The sequence below is a fragment of the Momordica charantia genome (genome assembly GCF_013281855.1).
Source record: "Momordica charantia cultivar OHB3-1 chromosome 5 unlocalized genomic scaffold, Mcharantia_2.0 BLBB01000005.1, whole genome shotgun sequence".
Taxonomy (NCBI): domain Eukaryota; kingdom Viridiplantae; phylum Streptophyta; class Magnoliopsida; order Cucurbitales; family Cucurbitaceae; genus Momordica; species Momordica charantia.
The window spans coordinates 7,182,944-7,203,866 of record NW_028275163.1 but is presented as its reverse complement, the minus strand read 5'-3'; the positions used below and the strand labels follow the sequence as shown (position 1 = coordinate 7,203,866).

The 20,923-nt window shown below is 32.7% G+C and overlaps 2 protein-coding genes across 7 annotated transcripts; both read left to right on the top strand.

Annotated features, from left to right (window-relative positions):
* Positions 1-1,967: 1,967 nt before the first annotated feature.
* On the top strand, positions 1,968-9,225 carry LOC111014640 (isocitrate dehydrogenase [NADP]). 5 transcript variants are annotated; one of them, XR_015790781.1, is made up of 17 exons: positions 1,968-2,133; positions 3,105-3,148; positions 3,231-3,340; positions 3,580-3,617; positions 3,748-3,825; positions 4,058-4,111; positions 4,177-4,278; positions 4,369-4,451; positions 4,557-4,660; positions 4,782-4,850; positions 4,942-5,057; positions 5,214-5,248; positions 5,705-5,847; positions 5,948-6,070; positions 6,173-6,254; positions 8,225-8,308; positions 8,963-9,225. XR_015790781.1 is itself a non-coding variant. In XM_022289431.2 (16 exons), the coding sequence occupies exons 1-16, from the start codon at positions 2,085-2,087 to the stop codon at positions 8,972-8,974; spliced, it is 1,242 nt and encodes a 413-aa protein (XP_022145123.1). In that variant the 5' UTR covers positions 1,968-2,084; the 3' UTR covers positions 8,975-9,225. The 5 variants fall into 5 exon arrangements, 3 of the variants coding, with proteins under 3 accessions (XP_022145123.1, XP_022145124.1, XP_087979977.1); XR_002601923.2 differs by having other exon boundaries at positions 6,173-6,262; XM_022289431.2 differs by lacking the exon at positions 8,225-8,308.
* A 7,332-nt stretch (positions 9,226-16,557) lies between these two features.
* LOC111014712 (Gap junction beta-4 protein) lies at positions 16,558-19,453 on the top strand. 2 transcript variants are annotated; one of them, XR_015791079.1, is made up of 4 exons: positions 16,558-17,389; positions 17,562-17,802; positions 18,540-18,742; positions 18,867-19,453. XR_015791079.1 is itself a non-coding variant. In XM_022289516.2 (4 exons), exons 1-4 carry the CDS (start codon positions 16,776-16,778, stop codon positions 18,956-18,958), a joined length of 1,065 nt encoding a protein of 354 aa, XP_022145208.1. In that variant the 5' UTR covers positions 16,582-16,775; the 3' UTR covers positions 18,959-19,453. The 2 variants fall into 2 exon arrangements, 1 of the variants encoding a protein (XP_022145208.1); XM_022289516.2 differs by having other exon boundaries at positions 16,582-17,389; positions 18,625-18,742.
* The last annotated feature ends 1,470 nt before the right edge of the window (positions 19,454-20,923 follow it).

Here is a 20,923-nt window from a genome sequence, read left to right as displayed (position 1 = left end):
AAGGTAAAAAAATGTATATAGAAAAGTTACAACAATTGTTTGTCTAATAGAATAAATTTACAAAAGAGAGGAGTTGAGGTCTCACCATATTTTGCCTAGTTTGTAACTCAAAAAGTGAGATGATCGATCACTCTTTGTTTTAGAGTGAATGCAAATAGATTTCGTCGTATTTGGAAGAAGTCGTGCTCAAGCCTCATAACAAGTTGCCTTCTATGGACGGGAATTTCGAGTTGTTGGAAGAATTAGGCATACCGATATTGGTTTGGGTGTCCCTCTCTGTCAACTTGGATGAAGATGCCTACGATGTTGTGGGTAGGAAAATGAAGTATACGAACTGGAATTTTGGTGATGGTAAGAAATGAACATGCCAAAATATCAAGGTTGACCTAGTTCTCCATCAATCACATGGTTGAAAGCCTTTCGATGGAGGAACGACTTCAATTAGCAAGTCGATTTGGACATTCGAAGAACTTCTATTGAATCTGATAGTCTCTAAGGGAAGGAAATTATAAATGGAGTAAACTGCAATATGAACAAGTTAACCCACTTTATATCGCATCCAAAGCTATGAATGATTTCTCTATAGTTTATGGATTTCTCACTTTCTTGGTTGGTATCATTGATGAGTCTGCAATTGCCCATCACCTTCTACCGTGACTTTTAATGAAAGTGCTCATTTTCAAAAGAAAAAAAAAACTAGTAATAGATAAAATATTTATTGCATTTAAACTAAAGTTGAATTGTTCTCCACCCACCAAACTCCTATGTACATTGGTTGAACACCCAAAAAAAAAAAAAAAAGAAGAGGAGTACGGCAGGAGAGGAGAGTAATGAGAGAAAAAAATTTATAATAAATGATAAAAGATAAGTGTGTTCGAAAATTTTTTTAGTATAATATGTTGAGGTGGGGATGAGAGATCGAACTTACAAACTCTTGGTTGAAGATATATGTCAATTATCGGTAAACTATGCTCATTTTGATATGCTCGTTCCTTAAGTGGTGGAAGAAAATCACATACTTAACTTTTTTTTTTAATTGAAACCTTATGTTTGAAAAATTAAAGGCAAATTATATAATAAATTAAAGTTAAATCATAGAAAGTGTCTAAACTACTCTATGGTAGAGTTCATCTATGTCCCTATCTTCTTAAAAGTTTTATTTCTATCTTTAGTAGTCTTAGTTCTCTTTATGTATTTTTCTTCCATTGATTTTTAAAATGTGGAAAATTTTTTGATCGAAATTTAGGATTGATATTTGAACAGAATGATATTTGTGACACACGGATAAGTGGAATTTATGAACTAATTTACATCATGCACCATATTATAATTAAATATAACATAATCATCAATTAAATATTTATATATTCGTCAACATCAGCTTTACTATATCTCTTGTACTAAACAAAATAGAATGACTATATTATTATGTTCAAGATGTTTCCATTTTAACAAAAATATGAATCACTATATCTATCAAACTTTTTGTTCTTTTCAGTGTAATTTTACGTTTAAAATCTAAAAACACTTAAAAACATACCTAAAAATATTATTTTTTAAATTTATACCATTTCAAATCACAAAATTAAAAATAATTGTAAAAGATAAATCATGGAATAGATATTCGCTCGTATTTATTTGATTAATTGAATTTGAATATAAAAAGCTTTTAACTTTTTCATATGAGAATTCGAATTCATAGCCGGACAGACATAAATGACTCTGGTTGAACTAGGTTGGCATAAAAGAACATAATATGGACTTTTTTGAAATTTATACAATTTCGTGCCGTGACCAAATTCGTAAATTAACTTAAAAAGAAAAAAAAAAGTTTAGACAATTTGAACTAAAACAATGGCAATTGAGTAAATTAAGGGCAGACCAAGGGGCAATGCACGAAAGAAAAAAAAAGGTTTCTGAAAAAAGTTCTCTTTTTCCAACTATAAAATGGACTCCGGCGGTCTCCTTCCACCTACTGCTGCTCTCCATTTTCTCCATTTTTATTTTTCTCTTCGATTTTTCGCCTCCCTCATATTCGATATTCACTGTGATTAGTTCGTCTGGAGAGAGGCAAGAGAGAAATCATGGCTTTTCAGAAGATCAAGGTCGCCAATCCCATCGTTGAGATGGACGGTGAGGCTGTATTTCTTTATTTCAGTCTTCTTCTAATGCAATATATTCAGATTTTTCAACTTTTTTCGTTTTTCATATTGAGATCAATCTATCTTATGATATTGATGCTGTCGGATTGCTTCTTACCATTTTCTCCTTATAATGGCTGAATATAATTGGGAATGGTGATTTTTGTTTTCCATCTGTTAGGAGAGAGTTCGTGTTTGTTTTTTGCTGTTAGATCTGAGAAGGACGTTGTGTAGTTTTTTAGATCATGGTGTTTTTGTTTTTGTGTATGGATTGGTGCTTATTGCATCTGTGAATACGCTTGATCTGTTCTTGTATGTACTTCGGTTAAAGTGATTATGTTGTTGTAAGTCGTTGTTCCACTTCTCCTGACATATGTGGCCCAGGGATGACCTTCTTTTGTTTTCCCTCGGTGATATATATTTTTTTTCAAAGTGAGCTTTTTGTTGTTGTTTTTTGTTTTTTTTGTTTTGATCTTTACTTTTTTGTTAGCTTCCGTTCTACATCAAAGGAGAAGCTGTGGAATTTAGTGGAAGTAACATCTGGATCTTCTTCATAATAAATATCCTGTTGCATGATATACTTGGTCCACTTAGTGCCATAAATTTGTTATGTCGAGTGAAGAGTCTACTCTTTTACTAATACTCTGGAATTAATTATGACTCAACTACTTTTTCCTCTAGTCAGACTGCTGCAGCCACATTTTAGCGATTAATGTGAAGATTTTTAGAGCCAATGATGTTCTGCCTTCGATAAATTTTTTTCATGTTATGCATGACTGGTGCATCACTTGTTCAGATGTGGAAGAGTAGAAGTTTCTTTGAATTCTCAAGAACTGGGAAATGTTAATTTTATTAGATTTTCAACTCTTCTGCACTGTATCTTTGGTTCTTTTTCCCCACTACATTGTTTCTTTTGTTTTTTTTTTCTTTTTCATAATGTTGATCTCCGGATCCTTTCTACAGGAGATGAAATGACTCGAGTTATTTGGGAGTCAATAAAGAATAAGGTATTGTTCACTCTTAATAATGTATATATGTGCATTTTAATTGCAAGGAATCTGGTTTATATCATTCTTGTCTTGTTTGCAGCTTATTTTCCCCTTTTTGGAATTGGACATCAAGTATTTTGACCTTGGCCTTCCACACCGTGATGCGACAGATGATAAAGTTACAGTTGAAAGTGCAGAAGCTACTTTAAAGTATGTATTCCCAATGTGCATGTGGTGCTACTAGCAATAATTATTTGAAGCCTTTTTTTATTAATGTATCTAATGCTTCTAATTTGACCCTCTAGCTAACACAATCATGAAGTAGAACTTGTTTGATGAGAAATTATGATGCACTTTATTTACATTTATTTTTTGAGTTCCGTATTCATTTTGGAAGTCAGGATGTTCTAACCTTGACCTTATGTTATTTGGCAACTATTTTGTTCTAGGTATAATGTAGCTATCAAATGTGCAACAATTACTCCAGGTATAAATTGCTCTACTTCATTGGAAAAGAGCATCCTATATAAGAGCTTATGTTTAGTTTTGTCAATTTTTACATTGCCATATTTTAAAGAGCACCTAAGATCTTATATTTTAGCAATGATGATTGGCAGACGAGGCACGTGTTAAGGAATTCAGCTTGAAGCAGATGTGGAAAAGTCCAAATGGGACAATCAGGAATATTCTGAATGGTTAGAGCATCCACCATCTGTAATTTATATTATGGCTTGTATATTTATATTTGATTAAAAGCAGAGAAAAATTGGAAGTATATTTTTGGTGTTCTTGTCACAGTCCACTGCATTTTGTATATATTTTAAAAATAGTTTGTAATTGTTTGACACTGAAGAAAATTTTGTCTCAGAATAGCTTTCCTAGGCTCATATTTTTACTATCAGGCTCATCTATTGGTATCTTCTGCAGGTACTGTCTTCAGAGAACCAATTCTTTGCAAAAACGTTCCTCGCCTTGTCCCAGGTAATTGATGTTCACATTTATTTCATCTCGGGTTAGAAAAGTGTACTGATTAGGGTTGCTGACAGGTTGGACGAAACCTATCTGTATCGGGAGACATGCTTTTGGTGATCAATACAGAGCTACTGATACAGTTATCAAAGGACCTGGAAAATTGAAATTGGTTTTTGGTATTTTTAAGATCCAAAATCATATTTCTTGTTTAATGAATCTTACAATTGTTTTTATTTGAAAGTCTCCTAACATGCTGACTGTTCCAGAGGGGCAAGAGAAGACAGAGATAGAGGTTTTCAATTTTACTGGTGCTGGAGGAGTAGCATTATCCATGTATAATACTGACGAGGTTTGTTATAGTATCCTCATGGTTCAGTTAAGAAGATATTATTAGCCTCTTTCGAGTTGTAGCAAGTGACTCAAATTAACTTTTAAATGTAACTTTGCTTTGTAGTCAATCCGATCCTTTGCTGAGGCATCAATGAACACTGCTTATGAAAAGAAATGGCCACTTTACCTTAGCACAAAAAATACTATTCTAAAGAAATATGATGGAAGGTATGAACTTTGATTTGTTATTTTGTATGTGGACTGTTATATGAAATTTTTTGTGGTAATTTTTTCTTACCGTTCCCTGTACCAATAATGTTCTTTCATTATGTTCATGTATTGAATGAAGATTCAAGGATATATTCCAAGAAGTCTATGAATCCCAGTGGAAATCGAAGTTTGAGGCTGCTGGCATATGGTGAATAGCTTTTAATGGTGTCTGGATTAATTTTTTTTATTAAAGTTATTCCCAGTTTGAAATGTTAAAATAATTATTCTGGTTCTAAAAGGTATGAACACCGTCTCATTGATGATATGGTGGCTTATGCACTTAAGAGTGACGGAGGTTATGTCTGGGCATGCAAGAACTATGATGGAGATGTACAGAGTGATTTCTTAGCTCAAGGTGTGTGAAGATTTAACCATGTACCTTATGCAGCTCGCCCTTTGTTTTTATAATTTCTTTCACGTGGTTGCTTTCTTGGGCTATGGAAATTACTTAAAGTTATGCTTGGCCTGCATTTTCTCCATTTAATTTCTAACTTGATGTATTTGGTTTTAGGATTTGGATCTCTTGGGTTGATGACTTCTGTATTGGTATGTTCGATTTCAAGTCATTAATTCATTATTACTAAGATCTACAATATGCAAGTCCTTATATTAGCAGATTGAGTTTGATTTCTATATTGTTTAATTCTATGAACTTCATTGAGATATAAATATGTAAAGGCATCTCTCTAAATTGAGTCAATAATTACATTTATTTGACTTACCATCATGAAAAAGTAATCTCGAATGGCACTTTGTGTCATGCCAAATATTGGGGAAAAAATATCTGCGTGCCTTGTAGGCTTCCAGGAAAATAGTTTTTGCTGATGTGCTCCAACTTTTTATGTGGATATGCTTTTTATACCATTGAAACGCATATAGTGTAGCAATTAAATTACCCAATTTTGTCAGTTTTGAAGTGTATTAAGAGGTTTAAATCAAATAGGACTTCAGTATTAATGCGTATCCTTGTCAAAATTTGATGTATGTCTGTACTTTGGATAGGTTTGCCCTGACGGAAAGACAATTGAAGCAGAAGCAGCTCATGGTACTGTTACACGACATTTTAGGGTTCATCAAAAAGGAGGTGAAACCAGCACAAACAGTATAGCATCCATCTTTGCTTGGTCACGTGGCCTTGCACACAGGTAGATATGATTTGGTTAATATCTCTTAGGTCCCTTAAACATTTGAGGTCAAAGGAATATTTTTATGCCAACGACTTAACTATATATCACTTTTTTGAAGGGCAAAACTAGATGACAATGCTAGTCTCTTAGACTTCACCGAGAAGCTAGAATCGGCTTGTATTAATACTGTGGAATCTGGGAAGATGACCAAGGATCTTGCTCTTATTCTTCATGGATCCAAGTAAGTTCCATATCGTTTAGTCATGAATGCCCTCTTCCCATTCCTTAGCCATTACAGATTGATATCTTATCTTTTATAATTTTATTCCCATGTTTGTTGCAGGCTTTCTCGAGACCACTATCTGAATACTGAAGAATTCATTGATGCTGTGGCTGAGGAACTAAAAGCCAGACTTCTTATCAAGGCATAGTGGTATTTTTAAAGTTCAATTATCGATAATTGTGAAAGGTTTCTATAATGTTGTTCTCATTTCCTCTTCATTCTTGAATAATCAGTATTGCAGAAGGATTGTTATTAATGCATTTGGCTGTTTACTATTAAGTCCTCTAGGCTAGTTAACTTGAGGCTGATAAATAATTTCTTCCTTTACGGTCCTTTTTTCCAAGGCATCCCCATGCACTATCTCTTATTGAGTTCTTTTAACTCTTCATGTCTCAAGGTAATTGCACTACCGTTTTGATTTTTGGGTTAACAAGTTTGTGAAGACAATTTATCTTGAGATTTTAACCTGCTTGGAAAATGCCAATTGGTTTTCTTGGTTCCCCAAATTTTGGATGCTTCTTTTTGCGAACTTGGAAATCCTCTTTTTTGCATTGGCATACTCGTAGGAATTGCTTTGAGGTGTAGGACATATGTCAGGTAGGTGTCGAGTTGAAGCATTCATCTCCCACTTCTATTTGTTTCATATTTCCTACGGTCATTTGTTGAATAAGAGAAGTCAAATTAAAGAAGATATACATACTTCATTCACTCTTACTGAAGATGCATCTTGTCTGAACCCCAACTATTATGAATAGCTAAGAAGACAAATATGGACACGAGATACGGATATTACACGACATTTAGACGGTGAAGGAGGAAGGTTGGCAGGGCCAAAATTTATCTGCAAAGTCATTTGAGAAAAAATGTGTCATTGGGATTTGCTACTTTGCACAAAATACACCACCCTAGAGAGGGAGTTGGAGGAGAGAACCTGTTATATGGAGAGTGTGCTTGCATTTTGTGCAAAAATTGCTTTTATGAATGATTTGGAAAATAGAATGTGTCCGCACAAGCAAAGACCATTCCTAAAATGTTCAGATTATGAGTTCCAAATTTCCATCTAAAATTTCGTGATTTTGCATCTATTCTGATTTAGATTAGATCTTGAATCTATCATTTAATACAAGGTACAATCAAAATCAAAGATTTGTTAACCAAATATGGAGAAATATTTTAAGTTATACATTTCCTATTATGTACTACATCGATCCTTTAGTGGATGCTGACAAATCAATCAACAATTTTCAAGGATTCCTTAGGTTTTCTCAGGCCATTGGGAAGCCACATGATCTCTTTCTATTTTCGTATGAAGAAACTACCGTTATGTATAGCTTTTTATTTAAGGGTGCTCTCCTAGACTTTGTGCCATCTCTAATTCAAACTTGTTCTCTCTCGCGGATTGTTGTCTGCCGTCAAAATCTCCAACTTAGGTGGTGGTTTCGTGTGGTGGAGTTGAGTGGGGGAATCCAACAGTGGTAGTAATATTCGTCCTCTTCAGATTGAAGACTCTAAGATGTTGTCCTTGAATGAACGACCTGGGGGAGTTGTCTCTTGTGTATCTCTTCCTTGAGCTATCAAAAGTACAACAGATTTTTTCTAAGAGTATACTTACAAAATTTGGGTGGTAGAGCTCTAAAAATTCCGAAGTTTGTTGTATCAATTGTCAGAACAGTACTGAGGAGAATAGAGTTCTAAGAAAATAGTACTGAGGAGATTAACCACATGTCTGCTCCACCTATGCCTACAGCATTTGGATGTGCCTTCAAGGAAATTAGTTTAGTGTCCTTTGGTGTGTGCCCAAGTCCATTGGGAACTGGAAATTTCCTTTGGATGATGGTGGTGGTTTGCTCCTGGGAAGCAATATTGTTGTCCTTTTGTGGAATTTGTGCAGGGCTCCTATGTGGCACTTGTAGCTGTAGAATTTTTCAGGACATTTTTAGAAGTTTTCATTCTTTTGGTCCATTTTGTATTGCTCCTATTGTTACTAACTTTTGTCACTATTCCTCTTTCTTTTAGATCTAGATCAGAAAGTTTTTGCAATTCCTATTTTGGGTTAGGAGATGACTCATCACCCTCCCCTTTTGTACTGATCATATTCTTTTTAATACTAAGGTTTACGTTTCCCATTGAAAAGAAGAATGAAAGAAGAATATCTGCAGTTTGAAGTGATCTACTCAGAGTGATCCGTCGGAAAAGGTGTTATTAGTAGATCGCGATGTGACCTCTTTTTCTTCTGCTAGGAGATGTTACCAATTGGCATGTTTTTGGTTTACAAATGATTGGGAATAATGTAAAGGCATCACAAGGGAGCGTGGGAAGAGAGACTTTACTAGAGGTGTTTACTCATCTTCTTAGTTTATTCCCAGGTCTTTCCATCCCCATTCTGCAGAGGATATGGAACAGGAGTGACAAAATAAAATATTGTTAAAAAAATAATTTTCCATAATCACCTAGGTAATTTCTCTTAAAAAAAGATCATGGGGAGTACTTAATTGGGTGACTGATAAGTGTTGAACCCAAGACTTTAGACATTGCTGGCTGGTTGCTGTGATAGCAGAAAAGTCGTGATAGAAACCGAATTACCAAAGATTTTTCCATTTATTTAAGAAAATATGGAATAATACCTCCAAATAATTAGAGGAACTTGGATGATCCCCTCTCGAGTAAACTCAAGGATATACAAGACTGTTGCTTGTCTTTATCCCCCACCCCAGTATCTTAATAATATTAGCCTAACGATATGACCGATGAACTTAGTTGTCGTAGTTTAGCTTAGTGTATAACGTCCTGTTAATTTCATTTTATTTTTTGGTGGGGCGATCTCGACTGACTTGAACTTTGTCCTTGCAGGCTAGAATATGAAGACTGACTGCTGAGATACTTTGAGATGAATAAAAGATGAAAACTAACGGAAATGGGAACTATGTGGAATCCGTCGTTGGGCGGTTCAAGGCTACAGTTGTTTTCTGTGATTGAGAAATGTTTTAATGTCAATTGTCATAGGAATAATGAACGAACATAAGCTTCAGTGTTATAGTTCATTTCTACATTTGGTGGAAAATGGAATTATATATTATTTCAGTTTCATGATTCATGAGGTGAAATTTGTTTAATGATGATGGTTTTCTGGGTTTGAGTTTGGCTGGAAAATGGATGTCTACTTTTTGGCCGACTGTTTTGTTAGTACTTAGAGTTTTCTTGGTTACAGCCTACAGGATAATGTGTTATATTTTTTTTTTGAGTATGTGGAGTTGGGGGTGGGGATCGAACTCACAACTTTTTAGTTGGAGGTATGTGTCAATAACCGACTCGTTTTGGCATGTGTTATATTTTGGTCACTAGTAGCTTTATGTTTTATGTTTTATATATGATACATACAGAACACATTCATTACATGTTACAAAAATTAAAATAAAACCCGCCTTAATAGCAGAAGCTTTGTGCTAATGGTGGAGGTATCATCTACTTTGACTAGTCAACGAGCTTCAGTTACAGGGATCCAATATAAAAATAAAAGGAAGAACAAAGAATATCAAAAGAGCACGAGAGAAAAAGATGAGTGATCCAATATAAAAATAAAAGGAAGAACAAAGAATATCAAAAGAGCACGAGAGAAAAAGATGAGTGGTGCGTGCTACAAATGGAAGATTGTAACTCACGAGAGAATAATGAGAGTGAATAGGAACGAAACCTATGAACATCTACTCTAATATAAGATTTATAACAATTGCAAAATTCTAGCAAAAAATCCTTGGCATTATAATTGATCTTTACAGTGATATTCAAATTATTATTTACATCGACATTTCACATATTAGTATTGATGTATCGAAATGTTAACGAACTCGAGGAGAATCACTTCAGATTTTTAATTCTTGAAAATGAGTGATTCAACTTATTTAATATTTCACATTACCTTTACTTGTCAATCTTTTTCCAATCAAACTTGCACCACTTCTAAAACTGTTTTTCAATCAATTAAATTGTTTTTATTTTATTTTTAAATTTTAATTATTTTTTACCAACTATAGTGAGGTCCAACATGTTGGTGCACGAGAAATTGCATTTTTCCCCTACAACATATTCACCATCTCTCAAAATATCGAGATCTTGAGATGACATGTCGACCACCAAACTCTAATAATTAAAAGATAGAGATCAGTATATTGATAGGCTATTTAGACACTATAATTATATAAAAGGATTGAGTGATATAGAATTTACACTTTTGTCATGAAATAATTCCATTTAAGATGGTACTCATCACTCAATTTACTAATATATCTTTTTGTATCTCACCTCAATATTAATTAATTTTTAAAATCCAAAATTGGTTACTGGTATGTTATCTTTTAAATCCCTTAAATTTTGCCAAATTAGACTTTACAAAAGTAAAAAATATCAAATCCCAAAATCCTCTATTATTGAAAAAATTCGAAAACCTCCTCTCTCCAACTTTTCTTCTTTCTCTACTGTTCTGTTTCCGTCCATTCCTTCGTCTCCGGCCACCGTCTGCGTTCCTTCGTTTCCGGCCGCCGCCTCCATTTTTCTTCGTTGCCGGAATAGTCCGTCTGGCTTCTCTTTCGTCTTTGGCAGCCCGTCCGTTTTTCCCGAGGTTTCTTTTTTGTCATCGGCCGCCCGTCGACCATTCGAGCCTTCCGTTTATTCCGACCATTGTCTAGTCGCCAACCAGAAGGTTTGTAGGTTATTTGCTTTGTTTGTTAATTTTAGAGGGATATAGTCATATATATTTTATAGCCAGATATAGGTTATATCTCTATATAAGTGGATGTTATAATGACTATGGTTTATATCACTATTATTAAGTGTATGTTGCTTAAGTTTATAGTCGGATATTGTTTATATTTTCATATAAATGAAAAGGTAGTCGGATATAGTTATATATATATATATATATATATATATATATATGTTATATTCATATAAGTGTATATTATAATGGCTATATTATTGAAATTTGGCCAAAAATTGTAACGAAATGAAAAAATATTTTATAATAAATTTCATTATTTAGTAGAATATATTAAGGAGTAAATTTGGGAATTATGAGAATAATTGAATATTTTGTAATAAATTTCATTCTTTAGTAGAATATGTTAAAGGAGTAAATTGGGAAATTATGAGAATGATTGATTTAGGCCCCACAACAATTTATTGTTTATAAAATTATTGTTTTGCATTTAAATAAAAGATTAATTATAATAAATATAAATGTCATAAATAAGGGTAAATTTAAAATTTAAAAAAGTTTTAAATCCAAAAATCTAAAACTCTTAAAATTTGTAAACATTAGACATTTTGTGAAAATAAGTTTCTAAAATAGCTTTATTCTTAAAAGATCGGGAGGATTTCAAACTACAAAATTCAGGCGACAACTATCACGTCCAAGCCCAAGCCTAAACATAAAAGCCCGATAACTATGGTAAAGAAGGTTCAAAGTTCACCTTCAATCCCTGGCGGCTAGTGCTCTCTCACGTAATTTCACACTGATAATTATAAAATATTTTAAGTCCTATTGTTTTTGTTTTTGTTTTTTATTTTTTTAAACATTTCAGATTTATTTTATTTTTTATATAATTTATTACAAATTTCGTAATTTTTAAAATTTGAAATCAAAGAAACTTTTAATAATTTTATTTATATTTGCATATTTTTCATAATTGTCTAATATTATTTGAATTAAGAAAAAAGTCTTTCAATAATTTTATGGGTATTTACATATTAATATTATTCATATTTTAAATATAACAATAAAAGAATGATCTATTATAATTTAATTAAGTCACTCTTGATATTAACATATAAATATTACTTAGATTTTATAGACACTATAATTAAAAATTGGTAAATTATTAATTCAAACAATTCTTTTCTATGATTTTCATAAATTTTTAAAATTTTTTCGAGATTTGGTTGGGTTTGAATATATTTCAATATATTATTTATATGTTTATATACGAGGATTAGAAATAATAAATTATAACCTTATTTAGCAAAAACCAAAGTCTCGTGCACTAATCTAAGTAAATTCCAATAATTTTCATGATTTTCATTATTTTTCCCACCATTTTTACGAACATCGACATTTTCATAAAATTGAAATTTTGACATTTTCATCGACGTCAATATTTCCAATTTGCTTCTTCTTCACATCCACGGCTCAATGCAAGTTCTCAATATTCTCTCTTTTACTCTCCTATTCTTTACTTCGTTGTTTTCTCTCCCCGACATTTTCTCTCTCTCTCCTAGATTTCTTCCCGCCTCATCATAAATTCTTAATATATATATATATATACTTTATTTCCATAAATTCTTAATATTACTCTTTATCTCTTATACTCTCCAATTCTCTCTTATTTAATATCTCTCATAAATTAAAAGTCAAAATTCTTTTTCAATCTCTCTATTTTCCTTAATTAAAGTTTAGAGATCGTTATCTCTATTATATTTTAGTCTAACTTTTCTTTTTCTTCTTTTTTTTTTTAAAAAAAATAAATTCTTCTTCTTTTCTATTGATGTAGTTAGTATTAGTTTTCAACTCTCTCTCTCTCTGTTTTTTTTTTCATTTTATTAGTAATTTATTAGGTAATCTTAATTTATGCAGTTGTGATTATTGAGATTGTTTATAAATTAGGATATGCATTATTATTACTATTATTTTATGTATTAATACATATTAGTCATAATAATTGTAATTATTTTCTATGATTTATAATTCTTGTTATTAATCTTGATACATTTCACTTATTCCAAATGTAATTAATTCTGATTTCTTACCATTGATGGTCTTATCAAATTATTATTATTTTATAATTCTTAATTATTATTGAAAGTTATACAGTAGTAAATTAATATTTATTGGAATTTCTAACCATTATTCATTTTTAGATCGATATTTCATATCTAGTTCAATTATGTAATTAAAGACTATAGTTGATATCTTTTTAGATAATGATGATTAGAAATTATTACTAAAACATAATTAAATTACAATTGAGCTTTAATTTATTAATTCAAATAATTTTCATCAATTTTCACGATCTTGTTTTGACATTTTTATCAATGTCGACATTAACATAAGTCTATTACTTATTTTTTAGATAGGACGGTTAAACGTGACCACTTATAGCCTACATTAAAGTCTTACGTACTAATTCAAGCAATTTCTACAACTTCCACGACTTTTTTTTCCAAATCTTCATCGACATCGACATTTCCATAAAATCAAGACGCTAAAGTTTTAATCGATATTCACATTTCGAACCTTGATGCTATCATAAAAAATTCAAATGAGCATCATGCTTTTGTCATTTAATTCATTTAACAAACTCACAATAGGGCATAACCGTTATAATCTATAATCATCTTGAAAGGGTAGTCATCAACTTAAGGTTAGCCATTTATTTTGTCCAATTCCAAAAATTCCATCCACAATATAACATGAGAGGTTTTTTCTTGGGTCATTCAAAGTGCTAAGTTCCAACTCGAGTATCGTGATTGATCTCATACGAACCTTATAACATTTGGATGTAAAGAAATTAATAAGATTAATTTTAATATCTGATTTTTTTTTTCTTTTTGAAACCAAAGATTATTTATTTAAAAGAAGAAATTCTTGCCACTTTGGGCTACAGTAGAAGACTGAAATTCAGTCCTATTGAGGAACCAAACAAGCAAAGAACCGCCCCACAAAACCGATATGTGTTCTCCCTTGCCGCCATGTTTGAAATTGTAAATATTAAGGAGTAGCCCATATTTATTATAAACGTCTCATCTCTTTTTGGAAACTTAACACCCTGGGTACAACAACTAGTTTATCTTTTCTACATCCCATTCTTCTCGAGTTTATTAAGTCGGCAACCATCGAATCTCCATTTAGAGATGAGTACGAAAGGGACTTGAAGGTCATCTTCCCGAGGAATCCAGTTGTCTTAAACAACTCTAATCGAACTTCCATCTCTCACCCTTTTCCTCAGCCTTCAGCGGCTCCTGTCCCTGTAGCAAGCTTTTCCAGAAATATGATTCTTTGGGCACGGTAACGTTCCAATTTCTTGTTTTTCGTTCTCAAATTTTATTAAGAAACTTAGGGTCTGTTTGGTTGGAAGTTCGGATTCTGTTTTTTGTTTCCAGTGGATTCAGTGAATACGCGTTGGAGAAGATTTGAGATATTCCTTTTTGAAAGCTGTTTTCGGATTCTATGATCCAAACAGTAGAAATTATGAAAACGACTTTTTTATGTTTTCAGTATTTTCAAATTTAAAATTTGAAATTGTTAAGATGTATAATTACATTAAAAATGATAAAAACATTGGTAAATATATTACTTCATATTATAAACTCATTTTACGTTTGTTAAAATTAAAATATAAAACATGTAAAATTTAATGTATTATAAATTATATAACCTTGTAAAATAATAATTATACAAAGTTCATAAAAAATGTTAATAAATTAATTAATATAAATTTAAATTAAACTAAATATTTAGTTTGTAACTCCTTCTAGTTTACAAATATATTACTAAACACACATGGACAATTTTTTTAATTGAGATTCAATTATAAAAAATCTGCTACCAAATACATATCTGAAAAATACTTAAAACAAAGAATACAACTCTGATTTTCATTAAATTCCTTATTTTCAAATTTCTATTTTTTGATTACCAACTAAACGCACCTCTAATCATTTTGCAACTAATTATGTTTCTTGCTTTTCTTTTTCTGGAAACATTCTCAAAATTGTATTAAAATTTTAGAAACAATCAAAACAAATTTCTTGTTTCGGTTTCCAATTTATTACAATACATAAACATAAATATTGTTTGATCATCCTTGAATTCATGGATGTTGGACCATACAATTCTATTTTTATTTATTAAAAATGAAGAAACAGAAACAAGAAACGGGAATGTAAGTTACCAAACAAGCCCTTTATTATATACTTCGACGTCTAGGATATGAGCATTTGGGTAATAACGACTAGCTAAAAAGAAAATTTCAGTATAAATCCTCAACTACTGTGGTGTGAGGTGTAAGAAACTGCGCGGACTAAAAGTGGTCACAAATATCAGAATTTTTATTTGGAGGACTTTCCATGAATAGTAACTACCAGAAGAATCATAATACACAAAATAGTTTTGTTCAGCCATGGGAACATCATTAACTGAGCAAACCACGTATCAATTTTTACCGTACATTCAAGTTTATAGCAAAGTTAAAACGACTCACTAAACTAACCATAAAGGTAAAAAGGTCAATTTACCCTTAAATTATAAGCCAATCTAAATATATAACACAATTTATTAAGACATTCTATATAGGTTGTAATGTTCCGATTTCAAATTTCCACCTCCGAATTATAAAAAAAGTGGATCTAAAATAGAAAATGGAGACAAAGTTAAGGGGACAAAATTATAATTTTACTTTTACGTCCTACCTTTTTGTAAAGGAAAAATTGTGGACTGAATCAAAAAGTTTAATTTTTGTTGTAATATTATTAATCATTGGCAGTTGAGCTACAGACTACCGTTAAATCGCAACAAGAAACGGACAAAATAACGGGTATTTTTAACCAGAGTTAGTAGGCATTGGTATTGGCTTAAACCGCTCGGCTGAGTTAGAAATAAACTAATACTTTCTTTTTTAATTTTTAAATTTTGTTACAAATATGAAAATTCTTTTTAGATTTTTTGCACGCTTAGAATTTTTACATAATTCATTTTGATAGACGTCAAATACTAAATAATATTTTATTAATAGACATTATTTTTCGTGAGTGTGCGTAGACAGAGTTTTATTTATTTATAGTTATATTTATAACTCTAAAATATTGTTGCAATCTTGACAATTAATTGGACTTGTTTTGCTATAATATGCCGTAATTTTTATGAGAAATATCGTAATAAATTTACATTTTTTTAAACAGAAAAATTTTAAGTTGCAGACTTAAAATAATTCAATTGGATAAAATATTAATAACTTCCTTTAAATATTGTAGTTGTAGATTGGACTCTTTAGGATGAATTATAAAAAAAAAGATGTAGTTGGTCTTTAAAATTTACCTTGAATCTCTACAAAGAAAGTCCAAAATATTGTAAAGTTAGGTTTTAAATCTTTGACAAAAAGATTCAAATTTGGATGGAATTTCACACGTTAGATTTTGCCAATTTGAATAATATTGTTTCTCTTGATTTATTATTTTAAGAGCATTACAGAATAAGGGGGAGAAAAATCCACCTACCCCTCTTCATTTCCTCCACAAAAGAAAAGCAACAAAAAGCATATTAATTTATATTACCAAAAAAAAAAAGAAAAATTGAAGCTTTATTTCAAGCTGTTACAAACAAATTAAATATAAAAATTTATATTATATTATATTTATTGTTCAGATTAACGGCGCATATTAGCATATAAATCCGTTGGGCACTGGGGCGAGGATCCATGCTTAAATGCGCGTTCAACAGTCCAGATTCGTCCACGTGTCTTCTTTCTCCTGCTTCGTACATCTATCCGTTAGCCCTAAACACCTCTCTCTCTCTCTCTTTGCTCTCTCTCTCTCTCTCTCTCCTCTGCAACTTCTCCGCCATCGGAAGAGAAATACTCCGAACGTTGAAGAAAGATTATAGCCATTTCTGCTCCAAATGGGGAAGCTACTATGTGATTCCACCACGGCTGTAGTAGCTGAGACGTTTCCGACCACCTCGCCGGCGGTTAATTGGAGGGAGCCGAAGTCCGCCGCGCTAGACGCTAACGGAGCTCTAGATCTTCTTGACCAAACGAGCGCCACCACGGCCGCCGTAGCCACCGCCTGGGACGACGTTCTTGGGCTTGAAGACCAGCAGAGAAGGCAGTTACAGAGACTTCATGCCAAGGGCGTTCTCTGGAAGAATCCGGAGGATGAGGACTCTTCCTCCCCCTTGAGATCCGTGGTGTTCCGGCTTTCGCATGGCGGTGAGGTATCTTCTGATGGAAACTGCCTGTTTACGGCATCTCAGAAGGCAATGAGCATGGCGCGTGAGGTCGACGCCCGCGAGCTCCGGCGGCGGACGGTGACGAGGTTCTTGGAGGATTTTGGATCTGCTAGGATGGAGGAGAGAGAGGTGATTAATGACGCAATTAGGCACCTGTACTCGCCGGATCTGAAAAATGGATGGGGAATCCATGTGGTTCAGGAGATTAAATTGTTGGCCAAGAAAGAGGATCGGGCGGCGTTGGACGGAGCAATCGACGAGCTCGTTCAAATCGGCATGCAGAGGTATCAAATCTTGGTCAGATTAATCTCAAATCTCACTTCTATAACCATTTGTACCTTCTACACAGCGAAAATCTAGAGATCTAGGTCATTTCTTTTTGTAAGAAACCCTCTATGATTTCACCTCTTTAATTTTCCATAAATTTGCGTCTGATTTTGCTTGCTCCGATCGAAGAGAAACGGCAGCGGAGTCGATTTACAAAGAAAGATGTATTCCGATAAACGACGGTTCGAGTTGGGCGAAATACATGTCAATTTCCGGTTCCCATGGCGATGAATACGATATTATTACTCTGCAATACACAGAGGACGGATTGTTATCTGTGGATGAGAACAGAGAAGGCCACGCCGCAGCCTTTGGGGATGACATAGCGATTGAATGTCTTGCAACAGAGTTCAAGCGTGAGATATACGTTGTGAGAATTTCTTTTCCTTTATTAAACCAATCCCTTTCTGGTTTTCTTCCTCTGTGACTTGATTTTATTTTTGACGGGTTTGTTTGATATGTTGGGTCATTGACTTTCATTTAGCCTTGAGTTTTAATAATTATCTGTCTCTCTGGGTAATACATAATCTGTGATGTTTGACAAATTGGTCTAAATGGGTTCATTCGGTTACATATAAATAGGTGAATCTGAAACTGCTTGTGGGGGAAGAGTTGTAAGTCTAAATTTGGAGAAAGGAATTAAAAAGGTTTATGAGGTGATTCCCTATTTGAGGTTCAGTTGAGATATTGAAATTTCTAGGTGAGAGTTTCATTCATGGTTCAAGATGTGAAGTGGTTCCAAGTATTTGTTGTTGGTTTACAATTTCATGTTTATAGGTAACTATATGCTTTGTGAATTGAAGTTTTCTTCTTCCATAAAGAGTACTAGGATCAAGGATATACTTTATATGGTTTATCACTCGAGAGTCAAGACAACAATAGTTTCTAAGGATATTTTTGTGAGTTGAAAATTTTGAAGTTTCTTTCATAAGGAAAAGTTTGAAGAAGGCTATCTAAGAAAGTTTTGAAATCAGGTTCTGAATATATTTTATTACTAGGAAGTAAAATTTCAAGCTGTTGCTTATTTTTACTGATACTTGAACCAGCGCCTGTAGTTCAGAAATTAGGTCCTCTTTCTATAACTTCTACTTGTTCTGCAATATGTAGAAGTCACTTCTCAACATTGAACTTTCTTTACATTCAAATTTGTCTCCAAAGCTTCTGACCTCAGACCTGAATTATGAACTTCAAGGTGCAAGCACATGGATCCGATGCGATGGTTGATGAAGAAAATTGTGTCTTCTTTCTTCCACACCGTCCCAGGAGCGAAATTTGCGAAGTTCCTTTCTTTCTTTTCATGAAAGGAACAGGTAATGGAAGAGCCATCTGCCTTCTGTCATTTTGGTTTTCATTCTTGGCCAAATCCCCCAAGTTGCTACTAACCTTTTGTTTACCATTTCCTGTTGCTAACTATACAAACATTACCATATCCAGGTTGGTGTGGCGCGGGAGCTGACCATTATGAGCCTCTGATCGCCCACTGTTCTTCATTCGTTTCGCAGGAGAAAGTGGCAGTTGTACTTTGAGTGAGGTCTCATCTCAGTCTTGCAATTTTGTGGCTTAGATTTCAAGTAGAGAGAATTAATTAGTATGTTCTATTTATATTTTTGAGGAGGAGAGGGGTATTATTATTTGGCATGCAATCAAGAGGGGGAGAAATCAATCTGGGTTGCATAGCTTTTCCATTTTTTTTTTGAGGGGTAGAGAAAGAGATTGTTAGAAAAATCAGTGTTTTGTCTGACTAACATTTTGCAGGTTTTGCGCCTGCAGTTGAGTAGCTATTTGTTGGGGGGGTTTTTCCGGCACAATTTTTTTTTCTTTTCTTTTTTGGATGATAATGCTGTTGTTGTTGTTGTTTTAAGTTGTTTAATTGAAAAGAGAGAGTGCCTGTATAGACACTGTTGTAGGGTGTTTATTTTTTGGTGTCCAAATCCAGGAATACTGCTTCTTCTGCTGTTGTATCCTTCATTTTGTTGGTATTTTTAATGCTATAAAAGCCAACTTTATTCTTTTTCTCATCACCACTCATCTCCTGTCTTCCAGTTTTTTTTTTTTTTTTTTCTCTTCTTTTTATATAGAGTTTGATTGTTGGATTGGGTAGGCACTACTTTATATCAATTAGGCTTTCTTTGAAGTCATTATCAATGGGATATCTTCAATCTTTCTATCCTCTCATAGCAATTACTTTTATTTATTTTTTGACTTTCTTTTCATGTTGTTACTAGTGAGAATAGGAGAATTGGGAGATAGATAAGAGGATATTCTTTACGACTTGAAATCGATTAGATTCTTCGTTCTTTTTGAGCTCGACCAGTGCAGGTGAAGGTCATTGGTGTCTTAATCGAGCTATGTTTTGATTGATGAGTAGATTTTTGTTCTCAATGGACCATATTGTAAATGGAGGGATATCTTCAATTTTCTATTGAGTTGATGTGATAGAATGAACCATTCTTTATATTGATTAAATTTTATTGTGAAGGAGTGAAAAGGGCCATTTTTAAATGGGTCAAAGTTGATTTCACAGTAATTTTCCGTTAAAGTTACAAGGCAAAACTTGGCAAGTTGTGTATTTGCAATTTTTAATCTCTAATTCTCACAATGTACCATGTAATTTAAAAAAAACTCACTAATTTCAACGAGATCCGGTTTTACTCGAAATTAATTAGGTTTGATCAACACATAAAATCAAACATTGAATATTACTCTACTAATATTCACAAATTTCAAAAAAAAAAAAAAAGGTTTTGATGTCGTTTTGCTTTAAAATTCTACCAAGTTGATACGAAATATATGTTTTATAATTCATTGCCAAATATATATTTTTTAAAATGATTCTTCTAAGGAAAACTTAACACTAAAGTAGAAATTTTATCAAGTTTTCAGGTTGGTAAAGATTGAAAGCCGTTAGAGCATAACAAGGTCAAAGATGTATGAATGGATTCGACCCTCTAACTTCACAGAACGTTACTTCATGCCTTAACCAATTTACCCGTACTCAAGTTGACTAATTTTGATAGTTATATTGATTAGTTCATGAGCTAATTAGGTTCCTTCAGGTGGAGTAAGGCTACACGTAGTGAGCATGTTCATGAATACATATTCATGTTTATGATGGTAACGATGACCATATTCGAGGGCAATTAACGCCATCTATTTCTATGGAGAATATATCTATGACATGCATTTGTGCATAGGATTATAGGTAAATATAATAAACCTAGCTCAACTCATCGTATAAGACATTTATTACATATTTTTTAAGGATATAAAAAAGAAAGAAAAAATCAAATATATTTAATCGGAGCATATCGACATAGTACCATTAAAAAATAATAAAAATCATATAATTAAATCTGACTTAGCCCCAAGGTATTTTAAGAACTAACGCTTAAATTAGAAATGCTTATGATCGATTGTTACAACTTGAGCATGCATCGAAGCAAAATTTACTTTTTAATTTTGAAAATTTGGCCATAATTACAAAAAAATAA

What these genes read in the sequence shown, in the direction of transcription:
- LOC111014640 (XM_022289431.2), top strand. Translation starts at nt 2,085, where the DNA reads ATGGCTTTTCAGAAGATCAAGGTCGCCAATCCCATCGTTGAGATGGAC. An exon ending in AGTGCAGAAGCTACTTTAAA is followed by an intron (nt 3,341 to 3,579) that starts GTATGTATTCCC and finishes ATTTTGTTCTAG; the next exon opens with GTATAATGTAGCTATCAAAT. An exon ending in GAGTGATTTCTTAGCTCAAG is followed by an intron (nt 5,058 to 5,213) that starts GTGTGTGAAGAT and finishes ATTTGGTTTTAG; the next exon opens with GATTTGGATCTCTTGGGTTG.
- LOC111014712 (XM_022289516.2), top strand. Translation starts at nt 16,776, where the DNA reads ATGGGGAAGCTACTATGTGATTCCACCACGGCTGTAGTAGCTGAGACG. An exon ending in GTTCAAATCGGCATGCAGAG is followed by an intron (nt 17,390 to 17,561) that starts GTATCAAATCTT and finishes CTCCGATCGAAG; the next exon opens with AGAAACGGCAGCGGAGTCGA. An exon ending in TCAAGCGTGAGATATACGTT is followed by an intron (nt 17,803 to 18,624) that starts GTGAGAATTTCT and finishes ATGAACTTCAAG; the next exon opens with GTGCAAGCACATGGATCCGA.